Genomic DNA, 27,061 nt, shown 5'->3' with positions numbered 1-27,061 from the left:
ATCTCTCTGGTCTGGTCTGGTCGGGTCGGGTGGATTGGTTCCTGAAATCAATCCGCCGCAGCTGAGCGGGCGGCCGGGGCGGGCAAAGCAAGGCGAGAGCGGGGCAATTGATTCATTGTCGTGTACTACGGGAAGTTGTGTGTGTGGGCTTGTGGGCAGGGCAATAGGTAAATCCAGGCTGAACTGGCCAACAAAAGCTCACGATGGTTCAAGCTTTTGTCCAACACAATAGAAGATTAGAAGGGGGGGCCCTCTTTTTTTTTCGTACCGGCTCCGCACCGTGCATTCCAGAAATAAAACGGGAAAACGACAGAAAAAAAATTCAAATCCAGGTACCGTGATAGACTTACTGCATTCGATTACCGGATCGCCTGGGATGACGGGAGCCATCCCCTGACATGCACTTCCTGGGGTCTCCACCTCTAGCTACTTCGTGACCTGTGGTTGACACGATGTACTTCAGGTATAAAAAGGACCCTCGAGTCCCAGCGTTCGTGTTCGCTTGAGGTTACGATATCTTGGTCTTACTCATGCATTGCTCTCTTTGCAAATCAATTCAAGCTCCTTTCATCTATAATTGTCAAAGAAAGAAAGAAAGGGAGGCCACCAATCCGTGTCGGAAACAAACATCATTTCCCCTTTTCTTTCAGCCGGCAGGTCAGGCACCGCGTAGATCCGGTATCTCTCTAGCAGATCCCAACACCCAACACACCTGTGGTCTGAGAGTAAGTGGCCCGCCCTACTACTACTGCTTGTTATTAAAATCGTCCATGTTTTTCTTCTGCGCCAGCTTCCAAGCTTATCTTGTACCGAATCATTGGCGTCTACCCTATCTGCCATCCGTTCACCCCCAGCCGCTACAGCAACGGACGGGTAAGCTGTGTTCAGGAGGCCGGGCTCTTATCTGCATTCCTTGCCGCAATTCAAAACAAGTCATCCTTTGAGTTGAGGATTGATCCTTGCCTAATCCGAGCACTGGGGCTAGGCGGTGTGCCGTGCCTCAGCCCAATTGCCCTAGCCTGTCAAACCCGCCTATCTATCACTATCAATTCTGCATTACGAGCATTTTTATCTTTACCTGTCTGAAGCTACTGTGCCTTTCGAGAAACCTAAGCTAATCGAGTTTAAACCAGGACGGGGCTACGCATTGCTCATTCCACACAAAAATACGGTAAGCCACGAAGCCACCCGTCGCTTGTCGGAATTGCCCTGCGTTGGTGCCAAAGTAAGGCGACGCAAAATAAAACAAAATGAAGACAGAGAGAGAAAAAAAAAAAAAAAAAAAGCGGCAGGCACTCTTTTGGAGCCAGACCCCTTATCAACAAGTGCCCTGCTACAGCATCTAAGCCACCCACCTCAGCACCTTCCATCCCTTGTCGTCAGCATTGGTGATCTAGCGATTACTCAGTTGTGGTATCACAAAAAGACAACTGGCGACGTGGACTCTATTTTAGATATTGTCTTGTTCACCCGCACTTGAAATTCTGTTTTCTTTTTTTTTTCTGCCCTCACAAAAAAAAACGTCACACACTCATTCATCTTTCTCTCACAATCACTCTACTTTCAAATGCACCCACGGCTTGTTTCGGCTTAGAAACTGCTTGGCAAATAAGCCGCCCCCAGATTCAATTCACTTACACATACATCTTCAATCTCCAAACACTGTGCTACCCTTGCACGCGGTGCCGTCATCATGGATAAGCCAAGAATCAAAACCGCTGACCTGGGGAATTCCTTCCCGGAATATACAGATCCCTTTGAGCCTTCCAGTGCCAGCATCATGGCTTCACCAGTTAGCAGCACAGCCCAAAAGGCTCTGGGAACAAATGGCGACGACCAAAGGCATCCGTCACCTCAGCCGACACACTTTGCCGTGTCAAAACTCAAGGGCAATGGCAACCGCACTCTGAGGTCCGCCACTGTGGGCTACATTGCCCCAGAATTCAAAGGCAAGGCCGAGCAGATGCTTGAGGGTATGTAGATTCGGTTGCGGAGCACTCCTGAAAATTTCTCGTCTCAATTCTGACCATCCTACAGTCAAGAAGGTGATTCAAGAGAATGGCTGGATCCCGGACAAGGTCATTGACGAGCAGGTGGCTTGGTTCTACAACGAGCTTGGAATCGACGATGTCTACTTCCAGCTCGAGAGGCCGGCCGTCATTGCCAACCACATCACCTCTCTCTATGCTGCCAAGGTTGCAGCCTTCTCCCGCGAAGACAAGCGGGAAGAGATCAGGTTAGATATGGAGGCTTCTGACCATGCCATCTACATCGACACCAGCGAGCCGGGACGTAGTGCAATCGAGGGCCCGCGCTACGAGACTCGTCTTGAGGCCAAGTATCTTGATGGCAACGACTCCCAGAGGTTCCGGGTCGAGACCTTCAGGTCACCTGGCGTTTTAGGCCAGAACACCAACGGGGGCGGTTCCAGTCTTCGCTGCTACTTCGTCTACCAGTGCACATTTGTGGAGCCCAATGCCGACCCTGATGAGACTCGTCTTGAGGTCATCAGCGACCGCATGTTCCTTGCCAAGGCCACCAAGAACACCCTTCAGATCTACCAGGAGATTATTGAGTTGGCCGTCAACCGAACTGGCCCAGTCATCGAGGTGTTCGACATCGAGGACTCGCCAGAGAAGCGTCTCGTGGTTGCCTTCAGGTCCCGTACTGCCAGGGGCATGTTCAGCGCCATCAGTGACTTGTACCACTACTATGGCGTCACCAGCTCCCGTAAATATGTTGAGCAGTTCTCCAACGGCATCACAGTTATGTCCATCTACCTGCGCCCCGCCTCAAACCTCGACGGCAAGTACCCACCCATCGAGGAGTCCATTCACCAAATCACCAAGGAGACTTCGCTGCTGTACTGCATTCCCCTCAACAAGCTTCACCACCTCTTTGCTACCGGTGAGCTGAGCCTTCAGGAGGCCATCTACGGTCACTGTGCTTGGGTCTTCGTTCAGCATTTCCTGAACCGCCTGGGTTCCGAGTACGCCACCCTCTCGGATGCCCTGGACCCCAAGAACAACGTACATGCCGAGCTTCTCTCCAAGCTGAAGAGGCGTCTGCGTACTGAGACTTTCACTCCCGACTACATCCTGGAGATCATTGGGTCATACCCGGGTCTTGTCCGTCTTTTGTACGCTGCATTCGCCAGCGTTCACCTGAACACGGATGCCAAGGGGAAGGGCACAATCACACCTACACCTGGTGTCGAGGTGCTGTCTGACGAGGCTCTCAAGGAGCGCATCACCAGGGAGGTTTCCAACGAGCACGAGGAGATGGTCATGACTGCCTTCCGTGTCTTCAACAGCGCCATCCTCAAGACCAACTACTTCACCCCCACAAAGGTCGCTCTGAGCTTCCGCCTGGACGCCTCCTTCCTGCCCGAGATCGAGTACCCCACGCCACTTTACGGCATGTTCCTCGTCATCACATCTGAGTCGCGTGGTTTCCACCTCCGCTTCAAGGACGTCGCCCGTGGTGGTATTCGTATCGTCAAGTCCCGCAGCAAGGAAGCATACTCCATCAACGCTCGCAACCTGTTCGATGAGAACTACGGACTTGCCAGCACGCAGCAGCGCAAGAACAAGGACATTCCCGAGGGCGGTTCCAAGGGTGTCATTCTGCTTGACGCAAAGCAGCAGGACAAGGCACGTGAGGCCTTTGAGAAGTACATTGACAGTATCCTTGACCTTCTCCTGCCCGCCGAGACTCCCGGTATCAAGAACCCGATTGTGGATCTGTACGGCAAGCCCGAGATTCTGTTCATGGGCCCCGATGAGAACACTGCCGACCTTGTCGACTGGGCAACCGAGCATGCTCGTTCCCGCAACGCACCCTGGTGGAAGTCCTTCTTCACCGGCAAGTCACCCAAGCTTGGTGGCATTCCTCACGACACCTATGGAATGACCACATTGTCGGTTCGCGAGTACGTCAAGGGCATCTACCGCAAGCTCGACCTCGACCCCTCCAAGGTCAGGAAGATGCAGACTGGCGGACCCGACGGAGACCTGGGCAGCAACGAGATCCTGCTCAGCAACGAGATGTACACATCCATCGTCGACGGCTCGGGTGTCCTCTGCGACCCCAACGGAATCGACATGGATGAGCTCCGCAGGCTGGCCAAGAAGCGTGTCATGATCTCCAACTTTGACATGAGCAAACTCAGCAAGGATGGTTACCGTGTGCTGTGCGAGGATGTCAACGTGACCCTACCTAACGGTCAGGTAGTCGCCAACGGCACCGCCTTCCGCAACACCTACCACCTCCTGGACACTGGCCTCACGGACATGTTTGTGCCGTGTGGTGGCCGTCCCGAGTCCATTGACCTCGTCTCTGTTGCCAAGATCATCAAGGATGGCAGGTCAACCATCCCCTACATCGTCGAGGGCGCCAACCTGTTCTGCAGTGAGCCCTCGCGTATGCGCCTCGAGAACGCGGGTTGCATCTTCATCAAGGAGTAGGTTTCTTAGACTCACAAGTCCCTATGTGTTGAAAATAACGTTGTGCTAACTTCTTTTGTTTTAAAACAAAAGCGCCTCTGCGAACAAGGGCGGTGTAACCAGCTCATCGCTCGAAGTTTTGGCGAGTCTTGCGTTCGATGATGAAGGTTTTGTTGAGCACATGTGTGTTGATGCCGCTGGCAACGCTCCTGAGTTCTACAAGGCCTATGTGAAGCAAGTTCAAGGTATGTGATAATTCCTGTTGCGGGGGACCCACATCAAGACCCATATGGTGGACCCTCTCATACTAATATCTATACAGAAACTATCCAACGCAACGCCTACTTGGAGTTCGAGGCCATCTGGCGCGAGAATGCCGAGACTGGTGTGCCTAGGCCAGTCTTGTCCGACAAGCTGTCTGTGGCAATTACCACTCTTGATGCTGTAAGTTGAAGACACCTTCTGTTCCGATCGGGAAATTTGGGGCAATGAATGCTGACAGTCTTGAACAGGAGCTGCAACACAGCGAACTGTGGGAGAACGAGAAGATCCGTGTCTCGGTTCTCAAGGACGCCCTGCCAAACCTGTTGCTCGAGAAGATTGGCCTCGAGAACATAATTGCCCGCGTCCCTGACAACTACCTCCGGGCCATCTTCGGATCGTACCTTGCCAGCCGTTTCGTCTAGTAGGTGTTCCCCTAAACTCGTACTGTCCCTGAATATTGTGCTAACCGCGTCTCTTTTTGCTACAGCACGTATGGTACTACCTCGAATTCGTTCTCTTTCTATAACTTCATGACTGCAAAAATGGCCCAGATCCAGTAGAGGATTCACAATGGGTTTCTGTTTCTAGCGTTGTATTTGTGTTTTTGGGCTCGAATGGTTTACGGAGAAACATTGGGAAAATTAGGGTGAAACTAAGGTTATAGAGAAAAACAAAAACAAATAATCACCAGTAGACTTCCTGAGTACGTTGCCTTGCTTTGAAAGATGTGTTCCATGCAATTGTTCTCGTAAAGCTGCCTTATGAAGCATACATATACATAGGTAAGTAAGGTTGATACGTGCCTGCATCGGGCATCTGGGCAGGAAGGTACAACAGGAGGGGAGATGGCAGCCTAAGTAGAGTGGGCTGAAATGTATGTATTTCAATCAAGTGGGTTTTAACTGGACTTGTACTTGCAAGCTACAAGGCTAAAATTACTGGACGTATATTTCATCAAAACTTGGAGTTACCTCCTCAATCTTTTCCATATTGATGAAGATTTACAGCTCCGCGTATTTACTCCACAGGTATGCAGTGAATACACAACCACGCTCCATTCCGTCTTGGAACCAAAAGCAACAGACTCTTTTCACGACCCCATCCACGGCTTGATCGCTCTACATCAACAAAAAGCTAGTACTAGGAATCGAACCTAGATTACGAGGACTATTGCTGTCTATGACACCTCAGAACCTCATGTGCTAACCATTACACTATACAAGCGTTGTGAAATGTTGTGTAACGAGCTGGTACTAGGAATCGAACCTAGATTACGAGGACGATTCTTGTCAAGGACATTTCTTCAGAACCTCATGTGCTAACCATTACACTATACCAGCTTGTTGTGTGCACGGACAGGCTACAACGGTCTTGTGTAGGGTTTGCCGGTGCTACGATGGATTCACGAGAGAGCTTTATTCCACCTCGTAATCCACTTTGTGTAAAACAGACCCGTAGTGTGTATCCACCCTTGGGTACTATAGAACATACGAAGTAAGAACAATATCTCGTTTTGCTGCCTTGTATGTACATGTGCAAGTTATGTTCTGTGTAGCAAAGATGTTTGATGAGAACAAGTGCGCAACCTCGCCTGGACATGATGTGCTATCTCAAACACTCTCTTCTTCCAGCTGTTGTCTCTGCTGATTTTGGCTTGCCACTCTGGCCATGAAACCTCATTTAGGCCACAAAAAGAGTATCTTTGGGGATTCGAGACATGTTACAATCGTGGGGGAACAACATGTCACATCGATCCAAAGCAATGGACCCATGTCATCGCAGTGGAAGAAAAAAAAATTTGTGATTATGGAGCAAGTTCCTCACAGGGGTAACACCAGTTCAGAGACCCCCGAAGCACATGCACGCTGCCCGGCTCCATCCACTTTGATCCTCCCCGAGGCGATGCGGCACCCATCATTCCTTGAGTCATTGAGTGATTTTCGACGACAAATAGCTGGCTGTAGATACTGCGGAATGTGAATAGAGTAGTATACATTGTAAACATCGTGTCGGGGCGAAGGGAGCCTACAAACTTAGGAATGATAGCATAGACAGATCCTCACTGTACTAGATAGACAAGTTGGGTTGCGGTAAAGAAGCAGAACGCCAAGGGATAGAAAATGGCGGAGCCCCGAAAAGTGGGGATGCTCACCAAACGACGATTTGTTGCCCACAGTGCAAATTCCCCTGTACAGTCGGGGTCACGTGAAGAATAGTTCCCCTCCCACAATGAAATTTTGAATTCAGCACCGAACGAAACTCCCTCGCAATAGGCACCTCGTCGACAACCCCCGTTTAACTAACCCAACAGCAAAAAAGACAACCCCGTACAAGGTACTTGCTGCCAGAATCATCTCCGGAAGTCATTCTCGACATATTCAAGTACTGATTGTTTTTCAATTTCCAGCCGTCAAGATGGTTGCCGCCGCCAAGCACACCGCGATCGTGAAGAAGCGTATGTCACAAAGAAAAAAAAACCCGCCCGCGATGCGAAATTCGAGCCCTGCACCACACCCCGACGAAAACTCGAGAATGGAGGATCCTACAAAGGTCACGATGGAAATAATTGGACTGGATCGTTGACTTGCTTTTTTTTCTGCTTGATACAGGCACGAAGAGCTTCATGCGCCACCAGAGCGACAGGTTCAAGCGCGTTGACCCTAGCTGGAGGAAGCCCAAGGGAATCGACAACCGTGTTCGCCGTCGGTTCCGTGGCAACCTTGCCATGCCCTCGGTGCGTTTATTTTCGACTCTAGGCCGATCAGAGAGAAGGGATATACAGACTGGATCTCTGAGACGGCACTGGCAAAAGTCATGAGTGTGCTAACGTGGGATGACTTTTTTTCTTTTTTTGCCGACTATTAGATTGGCTATGGCTCCAACAAGAGAACCCGCCACATGATGCCTTCCGGCCACAAGGCTTTCCTCGTCCAGAACGTCAACGACGTCGAGCTCCTCCTCATGCACAACCAGGTCTTCGCCGCTGAGTACGTTTTACCGCCACGGCACCGGATGGGTTCCTTTTGTTGCAAACGGAATCAAAACACGGAGACGGAAATCAAGGCCCGGCAAAAAGGCTGACAAATCTCACAATCTAGGATCGCACACAACGTCTCATCGAGGAAGCGCATTGAGATCATCGCACGGGCGAAGCAGCTGGGTGTCAAGGTTACCAACCCCAAGGCCAAGGTTACCACCGAGGTATAATCGACTCGATCTGTGTGGTGTACGGCGTGTTTCGTTCCTTTTTTTTTTCTGGTTGCGACAAAGATTTACTTTGCTCTTGGTCTGCGGGGGAAAAAAAATATCACTGGCATTTTCTGCACGGAAGCTTCTGGGGTCCCTAGGGTCATGAATTGCATCTTCTTTTTTACGGTTGCGTCTTGTCCCATTCAGCAGCCCAAGAGACACCCGACCGTGATGTTGGTAATGCGGAAATAACGAACATTTTGACGACCAAAACAAGCCAGGCAGGGGCTTGTGATGCTAACGACGACGCCCGGGGGGTTAGGCCCCAGGTTTCTTTTTCAACTGTTTGAACTCACTTGGGGCCGGCAGTCGGCGTTTTGGGGATGGATTAGACCTGGAATTAGAAAAGCACGATGGACGCCTACCAATACAACCGAAGTCTAAATCTAAATACAGATGAACGCAGGCTTCTTCATATTGATTGAAATTGAATGGCATCAACCGTTTCTTTTTTTCTCTTTTTTTCCATGTCGGACATCTACTGAGTAGCACATTGGGGTCCAGCCTCTTCTTCATCCTCCCACTCTGATCCACCCGTTTCTCCAGCCGAAGCACCCATCTGTAGTTTCGATGTGTTAGTAAATGGAGACATTACTCCCGACGCCACTGGCTTCAAGGCCTTGGATAGACAATGGCGTTTTCTTACCTGTTCAATGTCCGCGTCCCTCTCATACTCCACATCATCCACCTCGTCCGCCGTGATGGGCGCCGCTGGTGGTGGGAGAAGCTTCTGCAGAGCCTCGTAGTCACTGTCGTCCTTCAGCCAGCCGTCTTCTGGAAATTCAATCTTGACGATGAGGTAAAGATCACCCTTGGCATCGCCACGCTTGTGCGGCATACCCTCGCCCGGGACCTTGAGGATCTCGGTCGGGCGGAGGACCTTGCCCCGGGGCAGCTCGAGGTGCAGACCGCGGCCGTCGAGGTGCTTGAGCACGACGCGCGAGAAGCCCATGAGGGCCTCGCCTAGGGTGACGTTGAGCTCGGCCGACAGGTCGTGCCCTATGCGGGTGAAGGTGTCGTGGGGCTTCTCCACCAGCACGATGATGATGTCTCCCGGCGTCTGGCCCGGCAGTTGGTCGCCCTCGCCCTCGAGCACGACTTTTTCTCCGTGGAAGGCTCCCCTGGGGATGTAGATCTCGAGCGCCTTGGTGACGGGCAAGGTGGCCCTGCCCTTGCACTTCTTGCAGCGCTCCTTCTCCTTGACGTACTTGCCGGTGCCGTGGCAGTGGTCGCACTCGACGACGTCCTGCGACATGAGGCCCGGCGCGACCTGCTTCAGGACCTTGCGGAACCCGCTGGCCTGGCACTTGTCGCAGTCCTGCGGCTTGTACTTCTCCCTGGCGCCGGACCCCTTGCACACGGCGCAGAGCTCGCGCTTGCTGCTGGCGAACTTGACCGTCTTGCCCCTGTATAGCTCCTCGAGCGTCACCTCGTGCGGTATCTCCTGGTCGGCGCCCCGCTGCGGCCGCCTGGGTCCGGGCCTTCCGCCCATCCCTCCCATCCCACCCATCCCTCCGCCGCCCATGAACATGGAAAAGAAATCCTGCAGGTCGTCCTCTCCCATGCCGCCCATGCCGCCCATGCCGCCGTGGCCGCGGGATGGGTCAAAGGCGGCCATTCCGTGCGTGTCGTACAGGTGACGCTTGTCATCGTCGCGGAGGATCTCGTACGCCTGCTGGATGGCTTTAAACCTCGCCTCGGCCTCTTCCTTGCGGTCCTCGGGGACCTTGTCGGGGTGGTGTTGGCGCGCTGCCTGGATTGGTGTGGGTTTGTCACGGCGGGGGTGGGTGGTGGTGAAGGTTAGCTATTTGATAACGAGTAAAACCAGAAATAGGCAAACGGCGGCGTGTGCTTGTTTGCTGCCGGCTGGTAGGCCATGGACGGCTAGAAATCTCCTCACCTTGTGGTATGCCTTTTTTATATCCGACGCACTGGCGGACCTGTCGATCTCCAAAAGTTCTGTACCATTAGTGAGTTAAGGGTTCGGGAAAAGGATGAGGCAAAAAGTCAAAAAAACAAAAAGTCATAAAAAGTCAAAATAAAGGAGTCGGCACGCGGGTTTTCGGCGGTGCGCACCGTAGAGATCAATGTCCTCGTCAACGTTTGGCGGCGATGCGCCGCCGGGGCTACTTGTTCCGTCCATAACCGGTGAAGGACAAGTGTTACGGTGTAGTCGAGAAGAAAAAAAGGTGCTGCTAAATCACAAAAAAGACGACCCTGAATGGTTTCCCCCACTGCGCCGTTTTGATGTACCAAAAGTCGGGGCAAAAAAAAAAAAAAAAAAAAAAAAAAAAAAGAACCAAAAAGTATCGGCCGATAAAAGGGTGGCGACTGGGACGGGATATTCGGATCAGAGTCTTACGTATGAACGCCTCTCTGTAAATACGGGAAGCAAGAAATGAAAAGCAGAACCTAAAATGTTCATCCAGGCACTCTTATTCATCCAGTTAGTTGATCAAGTCAAGCAAGGGAACTTTTTTTTTTTTTTTACCCTTAGACAGCGGGGCCAACAGGCAGCGGCGGCAAGGCGGCAAACAGAAGAAAATGTCCAAGAGACCCACAACAACTGCTACGAGCCTACTACTATTTGTATATCCCCCCCTACTGCCTTGCTGCAGTTCTCTTCCACATGCAGGCATTCTATTTCCAATCCTCTTCTGTGCTGCAGTTTAGTTTCGTTGCCACATTGCATGAAGTTTCAAATGGCCCACAAAAATACAGATCGTCCTGTTAATTCATGGTTTGTGCCACAATTATCTCAAGCGAATATGGACAAATTCCCCTATAGTTGCGCTTTATGTTTTTACCGTCTTGCAACTAAAACGCTTAAAGTAGTAATCTAAATCCTCACAGAAATGACCTTTCCATATTGAAGGGTGAAGCATATCAATTTTACAGATTTTATTGACATGCCATTCTCTTCTCTTTCAAACTCTGCTACCGTAAAACGTAACTTGCGTTAATTACAACGGGCGTGTCGACGCGTTCATTAAGGTACTTATACAAAGGAGAGTACATGTATTACGAATAAGCCACGATAACCATCCAGAATCTTTCTCATTTTATGCGTGCAGCGCCATGCCACCGTTAGTAATCTGGGGTTGTCCGCCAACCATACCAGGACCAGAGCCGACCATGTCAGGACCCGAGCCAACCATACCCGGGCCTGCACCAACGCCATTGCCATTGCCCGTGTTGTGCACCTTGCGGGTGATTTGTGGAGCAGCAGGAACATCGGTGCTCTTGGATGCCTCGCCGACAGAAAAGACTGGAGACTCCCAAGCTGAACCCTTGGTAGCCAATTCTTTGAACTCGGCTGCGCGCGTGCTGAGAGCAGACCCATTGGCAGGTCCAGGGAGCTTGATATCGGGGAAGATTGAATCCTCGGTCGTAACAGCATAGTTGACCTTCTTGTCAGCGACGGCCTCCTCGGTCTTCTTCTTGGTCGCCAAGGCACGGCGCTGGACGGCGCTGGCGTAACGAGAGTAGATGTTTGGCACATTCTCAGGGTCGGACTGAGCCTCCTCGAGGGCTTTGTCTGCCTCCTGCTTGAGTTGGAAGAGAATCTGATCAAACTCGTTGAAGCGATCCTTGATCACCTTGCCGAGCGCCTTTTCGATGGCCGGGCGCATCACCTTCAACATGATGGGCTTCGCAATGCTGAACAAGAACTTGTGGTTGGACTGGTGAATCTTGATGCTGAGGTTGCTAACCTCGACGTCAACCTTGTCAACCTTGAAGAAATTCTGGGCATCCTTCTTATCCGGCGTGGAAAGCTTGAGCTTGAATGAGAAACCGTTGCCTCCCATGAAGATATCCATGAGACCAACGTCTGTGAGCGAAGGGAATCCCTTCTTACGCTTCACGTAGTAAGAAACATCGCGGAGGTCCATCTGCACTCCGGCAACCTTAATCTCGCCCGAGTGCTTGCGGGAGGACTTGACGGTTTTGCGGCCCTGTGAATTTGAGAGGAGTCAGTTTCTGAATGTATACATAAAACTAGAATAATTACTTTTGCAACTTACCCAGCGCATGTAGTTGGAAGAATCAATCTCCATAACGTTGGGGGTGAAATTGTCGCTCTCGAGAACCAGATTCTCAACGACAAAGTCGATTTGGGGGTCCTGGTACTCAATTCGAGGGATGGGAACATAGGCAATGTTCTCCAAGGTGGCTGGAATGATAACCTCAGTGAGATCCTTAACCAGGTGCTTCTTGAAGACTGGCTTGCCGTTCTCGTCGTTACCCAAATCGGTGAAGAGCTTCATAATGGCCTCGCGGAAAGACCTGTTCAGCGGGTCCTTGTCAAACTCAGAGAACAAGAACTTGACCTCGTCCAGGATTCTGTCGACATGGAGCTTGTACTTGTCACGAAGGAGGTAAGAGCCCTCGTCGTACAGCTGATCCCACTCCTCGGTGCTCGACTCGTCGATGACGTAGCCTTGCTCCTCGAGGCACCGGCGGATGTAGCGGTTGCAGCGCTTGAGCCAGTTTCGCAGCTCGGGATCTTGGTCAGCATCACGGTAGATCTGGCCAATGGCGTTCCATAGGTCATCGGTCGATGTACCGTTGGCGAAACGCTCAATCAGCGTCTTGAGGTCCCTCTCAGCTTGGCCGAGGTTGGAAGCCCGGGCGTCCCTGGCGGCATCCGAGCTGTCCATACCAAGGGCCTTGGCGTGGTAGCCATACTCAGAAGCCAAGTCAAGCAGAGTGTGGATGGCCGCCTGGTATTCAGGGTGCTGCTGGCACTCAATTAGCATCTTCTTGAGGCGCCAGACTGTCGCCTCCCTCCTGTCCTTGGGCACCTTTTGCTCAAGGTAGCGCTTGGTGCGGGCGCGATATTCCACGCCCTTCTGCTTGGCAGCCTGCTGGGCCTCGGCGGTAAGCTGAACCTCTGGCGGGGGCTCCTGACCGTTGACTCCAGCAGTTGTGGGCTGCACAGCACTTGACTGGAGGGGAGAGGTTTGGCCGGGAGCGATTTGGCCAGGCTCAGTTGTTGCCGGGGTTTGGCCGTTAGCCTTGTTGTTCTTGTAAACTCCCTGCACCTGCTTCCTAATGTTATCCTTGCTCAAGTTGGGAGCATCATGCCAGACATTGTCGTCTGCTGGACGATCAATTTGCGAAAGATCATCCTGGGAAGGCTTGACGTTGGAGGCTGCTTTCGTCGCAGCATCTCCTGCCATGTCCCTGAGGAGAATGGAAGCATCCTTCACTGTAAGGGTAGATCGTGTTAGCACCAGGATGACTGAAATCAGTATAATGAATGTTCCCGGCGGCACTTACAAAGTTTGCGGAATTGTCCGTTGGTGATAATCAAGGTTCCTAGAGTCCTCAGGCCTTCAGCGGCGCGGTTACCGTGAGCTCTGGCGGTATCCTTGTCCACGGGCGCCTGAGGCGACTGAACAGACTTGGGGTCGAAGTGAGTGGTTTGCCAGATGAAATCCTGGAGAAGGTTGCCCTCGTTCTTGGACAGCACCAGGTGCTGAGCCTTCTTCACAACGTCACGGAAGTCGGCCACCAAGGCTTGACCTTCAGGCGAAAGCTTGTCCGAAGGCTTGGAGAGAGCCTTGGTCTGCAAGAAGCTGTTGAGGGCGATATCTATTTGGTCGTTGGATGGAATCTTTCCTGCCTGGAAAGCTGAAATGATACCATAGACCTGCAGCTTCCGAGCAATGTCGGCATCCTTCTGCTTGACGTCGACTGGCTTGTTGACCGACGCCATGGTTGCTATTTGGTGGGTTGTATTATTAGGATCCAATTATGGATGTTGATGATGTTATATTCTTTTTGGGAATGGGATCACTTTGATGTGTTGTATGGTTGTTGCTAAGAGACCAATTGATGTGTCTGCCTGATAAAGCAAGACGGGGTATCACGATGGGAAACAAAACAAGTATGGAAGAATAATCGTCAAAATGCGTGAAGCTTTGAGTTCGGGACCAGCTCAAGTTAAATGGGACGGAACTCTAGAAGGAAACTTGGGATTTATGTCATGCATGTTTAGGTTCCGGCACTTGCCAAGCAGGAAGCTGGTATTGGGCGACATGAGGAATGCCTGCCAATATGGTTTCAAGGACGTCATCCAGTCACACACCAACCGTGACGGTACTACCAAGGATCCATCCATGTCTTTCTTTATTGCTGGTACAGAAGACCCCACTCATCCCGACTACCACGACGGCTAATTATTAGATGGGCTACCTTGACTTAACCCCGTCACGATGGGCTGAAATCAACTCGAACAAAAAGGATTGGCTTGGGTTTGTTGTCACTGACCTCTCCCTGCAATGACAAGACGGAAGGCAACATCAGAAAAATTGGTCGCATTGAATGGATGGCTAGGCTTGGGGAGCTACCCAGCTACAGCGTCAATCGAACCTAGAAAAAAAGCTATCAACCTTGATCTATGACGTAGTCGGTCGTTTAGCTTGACGCCAGGTCTTGGGTGTGGATGGAGGCACCGCGAAAAGTCAGAAAAACAAAAAGGCAAATAAAACAAAATTACAAAGGCACCGGTGGTTGAACGCGTCACCTTGACGACTTAGCCTAGCGAGTCTTAGGTAGTCTGGCACGATTCCAGTATGACGGACTTGGTAATTAATCTGCATCTTGGTTTTGTTTGGCTGGTACTGATGCTCTGTACGAAGTTGTCATTGTGGCTACCGCTTCACGTCAATTGGTTGCTGTTGTGTAGTGGCGTGAGTGGGTAATGCGGTAAAGCGGCAACGGGAACAGACTGCCTGGGCCTTTTCCCACCTACCCTTAGAGTTGTCAGATCATCTTTTGCATCTCCATCCTTGCTATCAACGGCAATGTGGAAGCGAGTGCCACATGTCGTGAAAAAAGACGTCGATCCGTGTTCCAGACTCTATACGGAGTAGACATCAGTCTAATTGAAGTAAACCAACTTAAAACGTAATCTATGAACCAGGAAACATGACTATTACGATGAGACAGTTCAATCTAATGCAAGGTAATTTATCTACCAGGTAGGCAATAAATAGGTAGGCAGTTTTTTTTTACTCAGTTTGCTGTACCTACACGTATGAGATAGATTGGTTGGTTGGTTGGTTGGTTGGTTAGCGTATGAATTTAAAGAGTGACCGGACAAGGGTCTGCCCTCCCTCGCTGCAGGCAGCAACCGGGGAAGTCGCGTAACAGGCGCGTCTCTCAAGGCCAAATTAACGAAGTTTCCCATTGACCCCAAATGATCACCACAAGCCTAAGCATGACACTCCTCGATTGCCAACACAAAGGCTGACGATTACAAAACCGCCAATCTTGGCTCCTGAACGTCAGGATACAACGGGCGCATCTTCCGGGTTGACTTTTAATCGTCGATCGCAATGTCTCGAATTAAACGGGAGGATACATCTCAAGAGGCCATTGATGAAGATTCCCTGCAATATAGCTTTGGTGATGCTGGCTTGGGAGAAGTTGATGAGAAGTAAGCATGACCGCAGAAGCACTTTTGACTACCTACCCTAGTGCCCCGTTGCGTTTTGTATGCTACCGCAGACTAGACAGCTAAACAGTCTTTTCTCCGATCTAGATACCCTAATCGTCCGCGCAATCACTCCCAGACGCTTGTCTTCTCCGAACTGTTCACAAATCTCTTCAACCCTCTGAATGAGCACAAGAATCGGAGAGGTCCCGGTGGACCTGCAGGCCGCAAGGGCGGCCCGAGGCTGTCTCCTCACGAACAAAGACGTCTCATCATCAGGCGCTTCATCGATCGCTGGCGGGCCGAAGTTGGCAATGACTTTTACCCAGCTCTACGTCTGATACTGCCGGACAAGGACCGCGATCGTGCTGTCTATGGTCTCAAGGAAAACGCAATCGGAAAGCTTCTAGTGAAGTTGATCAAGATTGCACCAGACTCGGAGGATGGCCAAAACCTTCTGAAATGGAAACTCCCCGGTCAGACTTTTGCCAGCCGCATGGCGGGTGATTTTGCTGGCAGATGTTTTGAAACGCTATCCAAAAGACAGATGCGGATGGCGCCGGGGGATATGCGTATTGGAGAAGTCAACTCGCTGCTCGATAAACTGGCAGCCGCTTCAGGCGAGGCCGAGCAGCTGCCCATTTTTCAAACTTTCTATGAACGCATGAACGCAGAGGAGATGATGTGGCTTATTCGCATGATTCTCAAGGCCATGAAGATTGGTGCAAGCGAGCGTACATTTCTATACCAATGGCATCCTGACGCTGAGGCTCTGTTCAATGTCAGCTCCAGCTTACGCCGTGTGTGCTGGGAGCTGTATGATCCCGCACTCCGTCTGGAGCAGGAAGACACCAGAGTGACGTTGATGCAATGCTTTCAGCCCCAGTTGGCCCAGTTTCAGCCTCACTCACCCAACTTTGCTAGAATGGTCCAAGACCTCGGGGTCACCGACGAAGACCGGAGATTCTGGATCGAGGAAAAGCTCGATGGCGAGCGGATGCAATTGCACATGATAGATGACGAGGATCATCCAGGAGTCAAGCGCTTCTCTTTCTGGTCTCGAAAGGGCAAGGACTACACCTATCTCTACGGTAATGGATTTCAAGACGACAACTCCGCACTGACCCGGCATTTATCCGATGCTTTCGACCCTCGAGTTTCCAATCTGATCTTGGACGGTGAGATGGTCACTTGGGATCCAAAAATCGACAAGATGGTGCCTTTCGGTACACTCAAGACGGCCGCCTTGCTTGGTCAAAAGACACCATTTGACGACACAAACGAGCGGCCGCTCTTTCGCATCTTCGACATATTGTATCTGAATGACACAGCACTGACCAAGAACTCGTTGCAAGATCGCCGCAAGGCGCTAGCCCAAGTTGTCCGTGATGTACACCGTAGGTTCGAAATTCATCCCTATGAGGAAGCAACTTCAGCCGATGCTGTCGAGCCGCTGTTGCGCAAGGTTGTAGCTGACTCCTCGGAGGGTCTTGTGTTGAAGAACCCGAGATCAGTCTATCGTCTGAACAGTCGAAATAATGATTGGATCAAAGTGAAACCAGAGTACATGTCTGAGTTTGGCGAGTCACTGGACTGTGTGGTCATTGGCGGCTATTACGGCTCAGGACACCGTGGAGGCACCATCTCCAGCTTTCTTTGTGGCCTCAGAGTTGGCGAGAACCACATCAAGGCAGGTGCCAACCCGGAGAAATGCATCAGTTTCTTCAAGGTTGGCGGCGGCTTCAAGGCCGAGGACTATGCACAGATCCGTCATTTGACAGAGGACAAATGGATGAACTGGGACCCGAAGAAACCTCCAAGCGAGTTTATTGAGCTTGGTGGCGGCGAAAAGTACCAGTATGAGCGGCCTGACGTCTGGATCCGACCAAAGGACTCCATCGTTGTTGCGGTCAAGGCGGCCAGCATCGGTGCTTCCCCACAGTTCGCCATGCAGATTACACTACGCTTTCCGAGGTTCCGGCGGCTGCGGACGGATAGAACATGGGACTCTGCTCTGGATGTAGATGGCTTCATGAAGCTCAAAGAAGATGCTGAGCAGCAAGCCAAGGAGAAGAAGGAAATGAAAATTGAGGATCGGAAGCGCAGGCCTCAAAAGAGAGCCAGGCGCGAGATCTTGATTGCTGGGCAGGATCCAGATACACTCATGACAGATCAGAAGCCTGCAGCTGGGCAGGCACAGACAAGCCGGACAAAGAGCGTGTTTGAAGGTTGGAAATTCTGCGTCATGACTGACTGCGTCAAACCAACCAGGAAGACTAAAGCTCAGCTCGAGTCTTTGATAAAAGCGCATGGCGGAACACTCTCTCAACAGACGGATCCCCAGCCTGGAAAGCACCTGATTGCGGATAAAAAGGGCATAAAGGTTGCAAGCCTTCTCAAGCGCGATAGCGAAGTGGATATTATCAGGCCGAATTGGATCTTGGACTGTCTTGATCAAGACGGCGTAGCGTTTCTCCTACCCCTCGAGGAGAAACATCTCTTCAATGCTTCGGAGGCTACCAAGCGGACCGCGGAGTTCCAGGTGGATGAGTACGGCGATAGCTACATGCGCGCCGTGGGCGTCGACGAGTTGAAACATATCGCAGAGGGTATTCCCAAGATTGAGGATGAAGACAGGTTTGACCTCAATAAGTTCCTAGACGGCTTGGAATCGGCAGGGTGTGAGATAACAGGGTCTGGGTTCGTATTCAGGCGCTGCATAGTGCACGTTGCTGGTGTGGCCGGGACTCCAAAGCACCACCTTGACATACTGCGAAACTATATCCGTTTCGGCGGTGGGATTGTAATAGACAATGTGCAGTCGCAAGGTCTCACGCACGTCGTGGTAGCGGGTGACTCTACTGAGGGGGCAGCCGCTAGGGAGTTGGCGGCTGAGTTGAGGCACAGCATAAGCCTGATACGAAGGCCACCGAGGCTGATCACGAAGCAGTGGGTTGAAGAGAGCTGGAGGGAGAAGACTTTACTAGATGAGGAGGCATATGTACCGTTATGATTGATGAATGATGATTATGATTGATGAGTTGACTGTTTTCAAGGCCTTTTTTTGGACTTGTGGTTTGATGCTGCACAGTACAGTGACAAAAATAAGCAGACAACCAGGCCTTGACCTAAGCTAACAGGTAGCCTCTGCTGCCGACTCAGAAATACCCTCATCCTTTCTTTTTCACTTGCCGATGGTGAGGAACAGACGATCACCAACATCGCCCAAACCAGGCCTCAACATGCCGCGGTCGGTGAGCTCCCGATCGACACCGGCGACCCAGATCTCGACGCCCTCGGGCCACTCGTCGGCGGCACGCTTGATTCCCTCGGCTGCGGCGATGACGCTGAGTACGACGATGCGGCGAGCGCCCCACTCGCGGAGCGTCTGGATGGCGGCGGCGCAGGTTCCTCCCGTGGCGATGACTGGGTCCAGGATGAAGGCCAGGCTCGGGACCTGGCTGGCGTCTCCCGAGGCGCCCTGCGGCAGGTGGTTGGGGAGGTTGTTGTAGTACTCGACGGGCTCGAGCGTCGTCGGCTCCCGGTACAGACCTAGATGGTGGACTGGGACGGGGTCCGGGAGGAGGGTTTGGACGGCTGGTGGTGAGGGGGTTTTTTTTGGTAGGAGGGGTTTGATGTTAATGTAAGTGGAAAGTGTTTATAGGGGTCAGGTATGAGAGGGATGAATGCAGAATTCAGAGGTTATATGACCGTGACATGAGTAGAAGGTGAAAAAAAAAAAAAAAAAAAAAAAAAAAAAATTATACATACCTTCAGTCATTGCCAGCCCTGATCTCAAAATAGGCACAAGGCAGATGGTCTCCGGGGTGATGACGCTGGTGGTGTACTCGGCACCGATGGGCGAGACATCCTTTTTGGTGGAGTGTTAGCAATAAATATCTCGGTATATATATTGCTGAGAATAAATCCATGAGAGGATACTGCCAGAAACTAACCTTGGGACCATCGACGACCTTGAGAGTGGACCCCATGGCCTCGCTGGCGATAAACAACGAGATCTCGCTGACCAGGCTCTTGACCTCCTTTGCACTGGCATTCTTGGATCGAAGCTGGCTCAACTTTGCCCTGAGGCAAGGGTGCTGTGAGACGTGGACGTTTGATGGAAGATCCATTTTGAGAGAGAGTATATTCCTTATGCCCTTGGTTGGGAGCGGGGATGGTTTTTTTGGGTGCGGGAAGATGAATTGGTTGGAGTCGCGGGACTTGGGGTAAATGTGAGACAGATAGTTTGAGAAGTGGTGCTTGTATCTAATGTATCACACAGCTTGACCCAATAAAAGTCGACTGGATTATCGTTCCGGGAAGCCGATTTTTTATTTTATTTTCTTACAAGTTCGTTGGGATTGCACGAAAGTAAACTCAAAGAAGTAGTCAAAATTACGGGACACCGGGAATGCTCTTTTGTTGCATACAAAGGACCACTAAAGCTGAGAGCCAACCTGTGACCAAATGCCGGACAGCAAAAGATAAGCAAGTTGTGAGTGCAGGTTGCTTCCCCTTAACTTGTCTTAGTAAGGTGGTACTGCCCGGTAGACATTGCCATTGCCTGTTCTGAGGTACTGTGCTGTACAAGGAGTAAGGTCATTCCAAGAGCAAGCTGTGACAGCACTGCAATCTTGAACGCGGGGAAGCTTGTGGTGGGCGGAATCGGTTCGAAAGCAGCGGTGAGTTCTCCACACTAGCTACCTATACGGAGTAATTTCTACATAGGTATGCTAAAACCTCCAGCTGCTCTTCTTGAAGTTATCTTTTCGTTTTATTTCTGCCCAAATCGCCTTGTTGGAATCAAGTAAAATATTCTTTGCTATTCATAATCGGGCGTCGACGTTTATCTATCTCGGAAAGATAAATCTCGAGTACCCTTATCCAACTTCCTAATCTAACGGAGCTGCCAACATAGGCGCATCTATCCATTGCTCCACACTGAAACGTAAACATACATGGTACTAAGTAATTAGAGTCAAGCCAACTCGTGACCTCTTTCTTAATCAATCGGCCTATCGGCTAGGTGAGTTTGTTGCAGGGTAGTCCTGTTGAGATTTAGACCGGCATTCCCAACCAACGTTACCAAACAAACCCCCGACCCCCGGTGCTTTTGGGGACCCACAGTGGAGCAGACAGCTCTCGTTAATTTGGATTTTGTTTGCAGTGTTTATTTTTTCGACCTTTTATCGTGATGCACTACAAAGACTTCAAAACAAAACAATCGAGGAAAACAAGGGGGGGACAACTGCACCAAATGCCTCGAACTAGCTGTTGCCAAGGCGGGAGATAAACTGGAGGAAGGAGAAGGGCCCCGATATTGGTAGGATTACCGGATCGCCGGGGTCATAGCAAATGTCGACGTCGCCGCAGCCGCCAAGCCGCCAGGGCGATAAGCGGCCTGCCGTCTTCTCCGCACGCACCGCTACTGAGCTGTACACCATTTCTTACCTCATCTTCTTCTCCCTGCTGGGCACTCTGGCCCGCCTTGGTCTCCAGGCCCTCACCACCTACCCGGGCTCTCCGGTCCTGTTCCCGTCCGTCTGGCCAAACCTCGGTGGCAGCTTCGTCATTGGGTTTCTGGCCGAGGATCGCTCGCTTTTCCGGGCGCGCCATGAAGGGAACGAGCAGGATCATCAAAAATACAAAAAGTCCATTCCTCTTTACATCGGGCTGGCAACCGGATTTTGCGGCTCCTTTACATCCTTTTCCTCTTTCATCAGGGATGCCGTCCTCGCGCTGACCAATGACCTCGGCCCGGATCCGGCCCTTTCGGGACCGACGCCAAGGAATGGGGGCTTCTCTTTCATGGCGTTCCTTGCTGTAGTTATTGTCACAGTTTTACTTTCCTTGTGCGCCATCATCGCAGGCGCACACTTTGCCATCGCACTGCAACCGATTCTGCCGTCTCTCTTGGGCCACGAGAGGCTGCGAAAGGCCATGGACATGTCGACCATCGTCGTCGGCTGGGGCTGCTGGATTGCAGCGTGCTTGATCGCCGGCTTTGCTCCATCGGAAGTCTGGCGCGGCCAAGTTCTGTTCGCGCTCGTCTTTGCCCCGCTCGGCTGCCTCGCGCGCTTCTATCTATCGCTCGCCTTGAACGGCAAGCTGACGCCATCATTCCCGGTCGGCACCTTCACCGTCAACGTCGTCGGGACGCTGGTGTTGGCCGTCTGCTGGGACGTTGCGCACGCGGGGGCCGGTGCGGTAATCGGCTGTCAGGTGCTGCAGGGTCTAGAGGATGGGTTCTGCGGATGTCTGACGACGGTGTCCACATGGGTGGCGGAGCTCGTCGGCCTGGCTGCGAAGCGTCGCCGGGATGCGTACGTCTATGGAACGACTAGTGTGGTGGCGGCTTTGGCTGTTGCGATAGCCATCATCGGAGGTTTCAGGTGGTCTCATGACAGTCTTCCACAGTTACTGTGTGTTATACACTGAGGAGCTTTTCAGGGTTCGAGAAGGTTGTGGTATTTGTGGTATAGTGCACCTGTCACAGCAATGTGAAAAAGAATGCGGTCGATCGCCCCCGTTTCCCACTACTTTGCTGGCAGCAGTCAGTATGTGCATATCTGAAATTCAAACAGTCTGCCCCTTTATAAGTCCCTACCGGTCGTCAACACCCTTGCAACTCGAACGCCAGGCCTTGGGTGGAGACCCCTGGGGTTTTTGTAGCCAGCCATTCGGAGAATCTGGTAAGCTTTTTTTTTTTTTCGACCCTTTGGGCAACACCATCTTTGACCAGATTACCACTGGTCTTGTGCACGCTCCCGTTATATAAAGAATACCGTCTCTGCAGAGCTGGCAAGGGGCAAACAACTTGTCCTTAGAAAAACAAGTCACGATGAGCTAGAGAAAGCCCCTTTTCTGGTTTATTTTGACCAGCCTGCCAGCCTAGAACGCGTAAGTAGAATGCAGGTCTGTAGTTTTTGATGCTGTTTTGCCTGACTATGTAGTTAGCTACAACGCATTGGGGTTGCTAATCTAAACTATACACAAAGGTCGACTCGACAGTCACGGCTCTGGCGAGCGACAGTACTGAATTTTGTGCATAACGAGAGCAAGATAAAGGCATTTTTGAGTTTTGTACTGCATGACACAAAATCTGGAAAATGCCCACATGAATATTGGATAGCATCATATAACCTGGTTGTAGATGTGTCTGTCTACCTTTTGTTTGTGTCACTTGGAAACAATCATACTTTGACAAACATAGGTATACAAGCCACTGTAATTCAGCACATTGGAGTTAATGAATAATGTTAAATTTAGCTACGCAGGATATAACAGCAAAGCTTTTAGCTTATGAACATATGCGCGGTTACTTACAGTGAAGCTTAATGCTGTTGTATCTACGGATATTAATTAGTGCAAAGACTAAAGTAGACGAACCAACAAGTGCCCTTTATGAGTCATTCGGCATTTATTTCATTCATGCTCTTGTTTTATTCTTAGAAAGAGATACTACTTCAATTGAACAGACTGACTATCTTGGTAGGTAGTGGTCATTCTGTTCTTCGGGGCACAAGGCAAAGACAACAAAGTTGGCGTTCCTGAATCCCAGCTGATCGATCGACATGATTGATAATGGAATGAAGGCTTGTCTCTCCATTGAGATGATGTGGGGCGAAACAAAAAGGTGGACTACTTCGTACTAGTAATTCGCCTCTTTTATTTTCCAACCAATCAGACATGCCTGTTTCCCCGTTGGATCCTGGAATTTTCTTCAGCATCGTCCCTCACCTGACAGATTTGTACACCCTGTCAGTTTGCACGGGTTGGTTACCTGCTCTGCGGCTGCCTTGTCAGCCCCGCCCGCCCTGGGTTCCGTCCTAAAGCGGATTCCCGTTGGTTAACTTGCCCAGTTGCTGAGAGACCCTGAGAGAGGCAACCGTGAGTGGGCGGGAAACTCCATTTATCACAACCGCGCCGCGCGGTTTTGGGGGAACGTTTTTTCTTTTTTAAAAGAGTGTTACATTTGCGATCGACGCAAACCAACAACCTGCAGAAAACATACAATACTAACTAGTATTCATTCGATCTTTTTTTGCAGAACTCTCCCTAACATTATTTTTATAAAATATCCTTCGTTATTGTAGACCGAAATAAAACCGTTGACCCGGCACTCGACCTCAAACTCTCACGCCAGTCCCTCCCTTCGCCCGCGCCGCATGTTTTATTCTCTCTTCCCTCTCTAAAAACCAACCCTAAAAACAGCCCCTCCCAACTGAGCCCTTCTGCCAACCCAGAGGGTCTCAAACCCTTCTTGCAGGCCACTCGAGCTTTATTTTTTTTTTTTTTTCGCTCGGGCTTTCACGCTAGGCCCCTCCCTCCCCTCGTTTGGGCCTCCTCCTCCTTCCCCCTCCAACAAAACCTATATAACAAAAAAAGAAAGCTCGGCGCCATGGGCATCCTCGCCCAAAAGTCAAAGTTCAAGATCGCGAAGCCGACCATCCGCGTCGAAAAAGTCGCCGTCGAGGTCCCGCAGCCCAAGGCGAGACCGGCGAGGCCGCTCGGTGACGACCGCGCCTCGTCTAACTCGCCGCGCCCGCAGAAACCGCAACCCCCACGAGTGCGCGCGAGCGCCTCGCCGCTCCCCTTCGCATCCTCATCGCGGGCCTCATCGTCGCTCTCCTCGGGCGGCGCACAACAGTACCAGCGCAAGCGCAAGGCCAGCAGCGCCGGGCCGGCGGCGGCGGCGGGGGCGCCGCGGCGGTCGCCTGCCAACAGCGATCGCGTGACGTGGGACCAGGAGTCGGACTCGGAAGACGACGACGCGTGGGAGGATACGCTGGACGACCGGAAGCGCCAGCGCACCACGGATAGCGAGCGCACCGAGGACCCGAACCGGAGGCTCGTCTCGCCGGCCCTGACGGACCCGCCGCCCGATGGGAAGGACCTGCGCTTGATTCACGCCGCCGACGTCGCATCGCTCAAGCTCAAATGCACACCGTCACTAGGGGCCCCCGCTTCGGATGTTCGTGTCGCACTGCAATACCCAGGCTTGCGACAACGAGAGAGGTATGGGGATATTTTTCTTTTGCGCATGGGACTGCGTTTTTGATATGGTTATGCGCCCGCTCGTTAACTTTCTACTGTCTCACATCACAGATATGAACTGGTCTCAGGCAAGGATATGATCGATGCCGTTGAAGAAATCAAACACGTTATCAACTGTGTGGTTGATACATATCTCACCGAAAACGAAGCACGGCCATTCACCGACGCGAACAACGGTCTGATACGGCAACTCGAAAGGTCATCCAACCTCAAAGATTACAAGGCGTTCCGCACTGCTCTGGATAAATACAATCTACGTCTCAGGGAACTCCAGGAGAGCGGCGCGATAGCTCGCAACTTGGCCAAGCGCCATATCCTCCCATTCAACCTCGTCCAACTCATCCTCCAGCAGGTCTACGACCGAACCGTTGCTCCGCGAGTCGAACTGCTAGCCAAGTACGAGAACGGTACCGACAATGTTTATGGGGAACTTTTGCATCCCTTCATCAGTGAAATACTGGTTCAGAGGTTGAAGATGACATCTGATCAGGTATTTGTCGACTTGGGCTCCGGGGTTGGTAATGTTGTCTTGCAGGCAGCACTCGACATTGGGTGTGAAAGTTGGGGCTGCGAGATGATGGAGAACGCCTGCAACTTGGCCGATGCTCAAAAGAAAGAGTTCACGGCACGGTGTCGACTCTGGGGCATAGCGCCCGGCAAGGTACGCCTCGAAAGGGGCGACTTTCGAACCAACGAGAGGACACTTTCGGCACTCAAGCGGGCCGATGTTGTACTTGTCAACAACCAGGCCTTTACCGCTCAGCTCAACGACGATCTAGTCCGGATATTCCTTGACTTGAGGAAGGGATGCAAGATCGTGTCGCTTAAGAGCTTTGTGCACGAGCAGAAGAACGCCGCAAACGATGTCGGGAGTAGCATCCTCGACGTCGAGCGGCTGTCCTATCCAGAGGGTTACGTGAGCTGGACTGGCGCGGGCGGCCAGTTTTGCATCTCGACGCGAAAATGAGTCCTGTGCTCAGCGAGCTTGTCAAGTTTGGGTCAGTACAACTGTCTCGACCGGACAAGCACGAGCCAGACTACAACGACGACACGACGACGAAACATAGAAAAAAAAGCAAGCCGTCCAGAACAGCATTTTCTTGTATAAATACATTGAAGCGCTAGCACTTGCACTTGGCACTAGCCAGCGAAGTTGCGTGGTAGACTTTTTCTTTTCTTTTTCTCATTGAGCGGACATAGATTTTGTGTTTGATACCAACATAGCATTAAGCGAACTTTATACGGGAAACGGTATGAGATCAGGAGTAGCTTACCTAGTGGGAGAATATTTGTAAGGAGGGATTAGGATACCAGACAGACAGACCGAACTTGAGCATTGAAGCAAATATCTGCGTGCCTGACTAGTCCAAGTTTGATTCATTATCGTTTGGCGAATTTCGGTTCGTTGGCAAGGTTCATGGCCTCTGCCTCCTGGCCCATCCGCTTCATCCAACGCTCGACGAGTTGGTTATTTTCGGCTTGTATCTTGGCCTTTTGTTGCTCCATGACATTTAGTTGAAGCGTTAGAGCAATCAACTCGTCTTGGACGTTCTACAAGCAGAGTACGAAAGTGCGTTGATCAGTACATATCTCACAACGGGGGGGGGGCCTTTTTTTCGACCTCACCAAGAGGATATGAAAATCTATAACGATGGGCAATAAATACCTCTACCAGCTTGGACTTCTCCCGAAGTTCCTCGTTACGATCCTTCACTTTGGTGCTCAAGGAAACGCACTGGGCGTTGATGGTACGGATGGTCTTTGCGTCCTCGGCCGTCTTGGCTCGCAACCTCTCGAGCTCAGACTCTGCCAGGCTCAGTCGAGATTGCAGCCGCTCCTGGGTCCCAAGGGCTTCGGCGAGGTCCAGCCTGAGCCTCGCGACGACCGCCGGTTGTGTGCCGTCTCCGCTTTGCGCGGACGGGTCGGAGGTGGACGGGCCTGCTGAGGCTCCGGATGCTTTCAGGGCATCCCTCTCCGCCTCCAGTGCGGCAACCCGGTCTTGGAGTTGAGAGCCTGGGAGGGTTTGCAAGATGTTAAGTTTTCGTATTTTTCCAAAATTTTAAGGAGTTTATTTTTTGTGGTCGTGTATAAGTTTCTCAAAATCAAGAAAAAGTCACAAGACTTGTTTATGAAAGATGGAGTGTGTTGAACATGTTAACAAGAACAAAGAATACATCCATCAGACAGCTGTTTACTTACAGGCCTCGACGAGGTCGCGATTGACGGGACTGTTCTTCTCTGCTTCTTTGATGGACGCGAGATATTCAACTCGCCAGTCCGGCAGCGAAGACATTTGAATCGTGATTTTGTTTTTCTTTTTGCAGAATGAACGATCCGAGACCCTTCAACGACTCTCGAGACTGCTCGAGTGTTTTGTCGTTGCAAAAATCAACCAGTACGCTGGCAGTAGGATAGTAGGTAAGTAAGTAGATGTGAATGAGATAGATGATGGATGCCCCTCCCCAAACCAGTGTCTCAGTCGCGGCGGCGGTGGGTGGACCAGAGTGACGCAGTGATGAGGGTCTGTGCTTGTTGCTTACAGGGGGTCGCGGTACTACTTGGGGGATTGATTACGCTGGAGCTCTAAATTGTGGGGTTT

The 27,061-nt window shown here is 51.4% G+C and overlaps 9 protein-coding genes across 9 annotated transcripts; 5 read left to right on the top strand and 4 right to left on the bottom strand.

Annotated features, from left to right (window-relative positions):
- Positions 1-1,528: 1,528 nt before the first annotated feature.
- On the top strand, positions 1,529-5,413 carry PgNI_09472 (uncharacterized protein). Its single transcript, XM_031129456.1, has 6 exons — positions 1,529-1,973; positions 2,038-4,462; positions 4,539-4,690; positions 4,768-4,889; positions 4,958-5,130; positions 5,197-5,413. Exons 1-6 carry the CDS (start codon positions 1,694-1,696, stop codon positions 5,267-5,269), a joined length of 3,225 nt encoding a protein of 1,074 aa, XP_030977813.1. The 5' UTR covers positions 1,529-1,693; the 3' UTR covers positions 5,270-5,413.
- A 1,576-nt stretch (positions 5,414-6,989) lies between these two features.
- On the top strand, positions 6,990-9,450 carry PgNI_09471 (uncharacterized protein). The gene is made up of 6 exons (XM_031129455.1): positions 6,990-7,043; positions 7,117-7,164; positions 7,319-7,443; positions 7,575-7,696; positions 7,808-8,519; positions 8,607-9,450. Exons 2-5 carry the CDS (start codon positions 7,125-7,127, stop codon positions 7,914-7,916), a joined length of 396 nt encoding a protein of 131 aa, XP_030977777.1. The 5' UTR covers positions 6,990-7,043; positions 7,117-7,124; the 3' UTR covers positions 7,917-8,519; positions 8,607-9,450.
- PgNI_09470 (uncharacterized protein) lies at positions 8,437-10,264 on the bottom strand (the record flags this gene model as incomplete). Its single annotated transcript, XM_031129454.1, has 4 exons — positions 10,035-10,264; positions 9,859-9,917; positions 8,605-9,762; positions 8,437-8,517 (listed from the first exon to the last, which is right to left on the bottom strand). Exons 1-4 carry the CDS (start codon positions 10,099-10,101, stop codon positions 8,437-8,439), a joined length of 1,365 nt encoding a protein of 454 aa, XP_030977811.1. The 5' UTR covers positions 10,102-10,264.
- Positions 10,265-10,854: 590 nt separating this feature from the next.
- PgNI_09469 (uncharacterized protein) lies at positions 10,855-14,002 on the bottom strand. Its single transcript, XM_031129453.1, has 3 exons — positions 13,242-14,002; positions 11,984-13,170; positions 10,855-11,914 (listed from the first exon to the last, which is right to left on the bottom strand). Exons 1-3 carry the CDS (start codon positions 13,678-13,680, stop codon positions 11,021-11,023), a joined length of 2,520 nt encoding a protein of 839 aa, XP_030978118.1. The 5' UTR covers positions 13,681-14,002; the 3' UTR covers positions 10,855-11,020.
- Positions 14,003-15,173: 1,171 nt separating this feature from the next.
- On the top strand, positions 15,174-18,958 carry PgNI_09468 (uncharacterized protein; the record flags this gene model as incomplete). The annotated part of the gene is made up of 3 exons (XM_031129452.1): positions 15,174-15,405; positions 15,511-18,403; positions 18,611-18,958. The coding sequence occupies exons 1-3, from the start codon at positions 15,305-15,307 to the stop codon at positions 18,956-18,958; spliced, it is 3,342 nt and encodes a 1,113-aa protein (XP_030978114.1). The 5' UTR covers positions 15,174-15,304.
- Positions 18,414-19,757, bottom strand: PgNI_09467 (uncharacterized protein). The gene is made up of 3 exons (XM_031129451.1): positions 19,359-19,757; positions 19,174-19,273; positions 18,414-18,999 (listed from the first exon to the last, which is right to left on the bottom strand). The coding sequence occupies exons 1-3, from the start codon at positions 19,533-19,535 to the stop codon at positions 18,587-18,589; spliced, it is 690 nt and encodes a 229-aa protein (XP_030977675.1). The 5' UTR covers positions 19,536-19,757; the 3' UTR covers positions 18,414-18,586.
- Positions 19,758-20,760: 1,003 nt separating this feature from the next.
- Positions 20,761-21,843, top strand: PgNI_09466 (uncharacterized protein; the record flags this gene model as incomplete). Its single annotated transcript, XM_031129450.1, has 1 exon — positions 20,761-21,843. One exon carries the CDS (start codon positions 20,761-20,763, stop codon positions 21,841-21,843), a length of 1,083 nt encoding a protein of 360 aa, XP_030977673.1.
- Positions 21,844-23,806: 1,963 nt separating this feature from the next.
- Positions 23,807-25,429, top strand: PgNI_09465 (uncharacterized protein; the record flags this gene model as incomplete). The annotated part of the gene is made up of 2 exons (XM_031129449.1): positions 23,807-24,423; positions 24,514-25,429. The coding sequence occupies 2 exons, from the start codon at positions 23,807-23,809 to the stop codon at positions 25,427-25,429; spliced, it is 1,533 nt and encodes a 510-aa protein (XP_030977679.1).
- On the bottom strand, positions 24,103-26,855 carry PgNI_09464 (uncharacterized protein). The gene is made up of 5 exons (XM_031129448.1): positions 26,662-26,855; positions 26,129-26,475; positions 25,737-26,013; positions 24,514-25,446; positions 24,103-24,423 (listed from the first exon to the last, which is right to left on the bottom strand). The coding sequence occupies exons 1-3, from the start codon at positions 26,753-26,755 to the stop codon at positions 25,843-25,845; spliced, it is 612 nt and encodes a 203-aa protein (XP_030977677.1). The 5' UTR covers positions 26,756-26,855; the 3' UTR covers positions 24,103-24,423; positions 24,514-25,446; positions 25,737-25,842.
- Between the last annotated feature and the right edge of the window lie 206 nt (positions 26,856-27,061).

Source organism: Pyricularia grisea (assembly GCF_004355905.1).
Source record: "Pyricularia grisea strain NI907 chromosome Unknown Pyricularia_grisea_NI907_Scaffold_7, whole genome shotgun sequence".
Lineage (NCBI taxonomy): Eukaryota > Fungi > Ascomycota > Sordariomycetes > Magnaporthales > Pyriculariaceae > Pyricularia > Pyricularia grisea.
The sequence above is the reverse complement of the archived record's forward strand: the minus strand, read 5'-3'. Positions and strand labels throughout refer to the sequence as shown.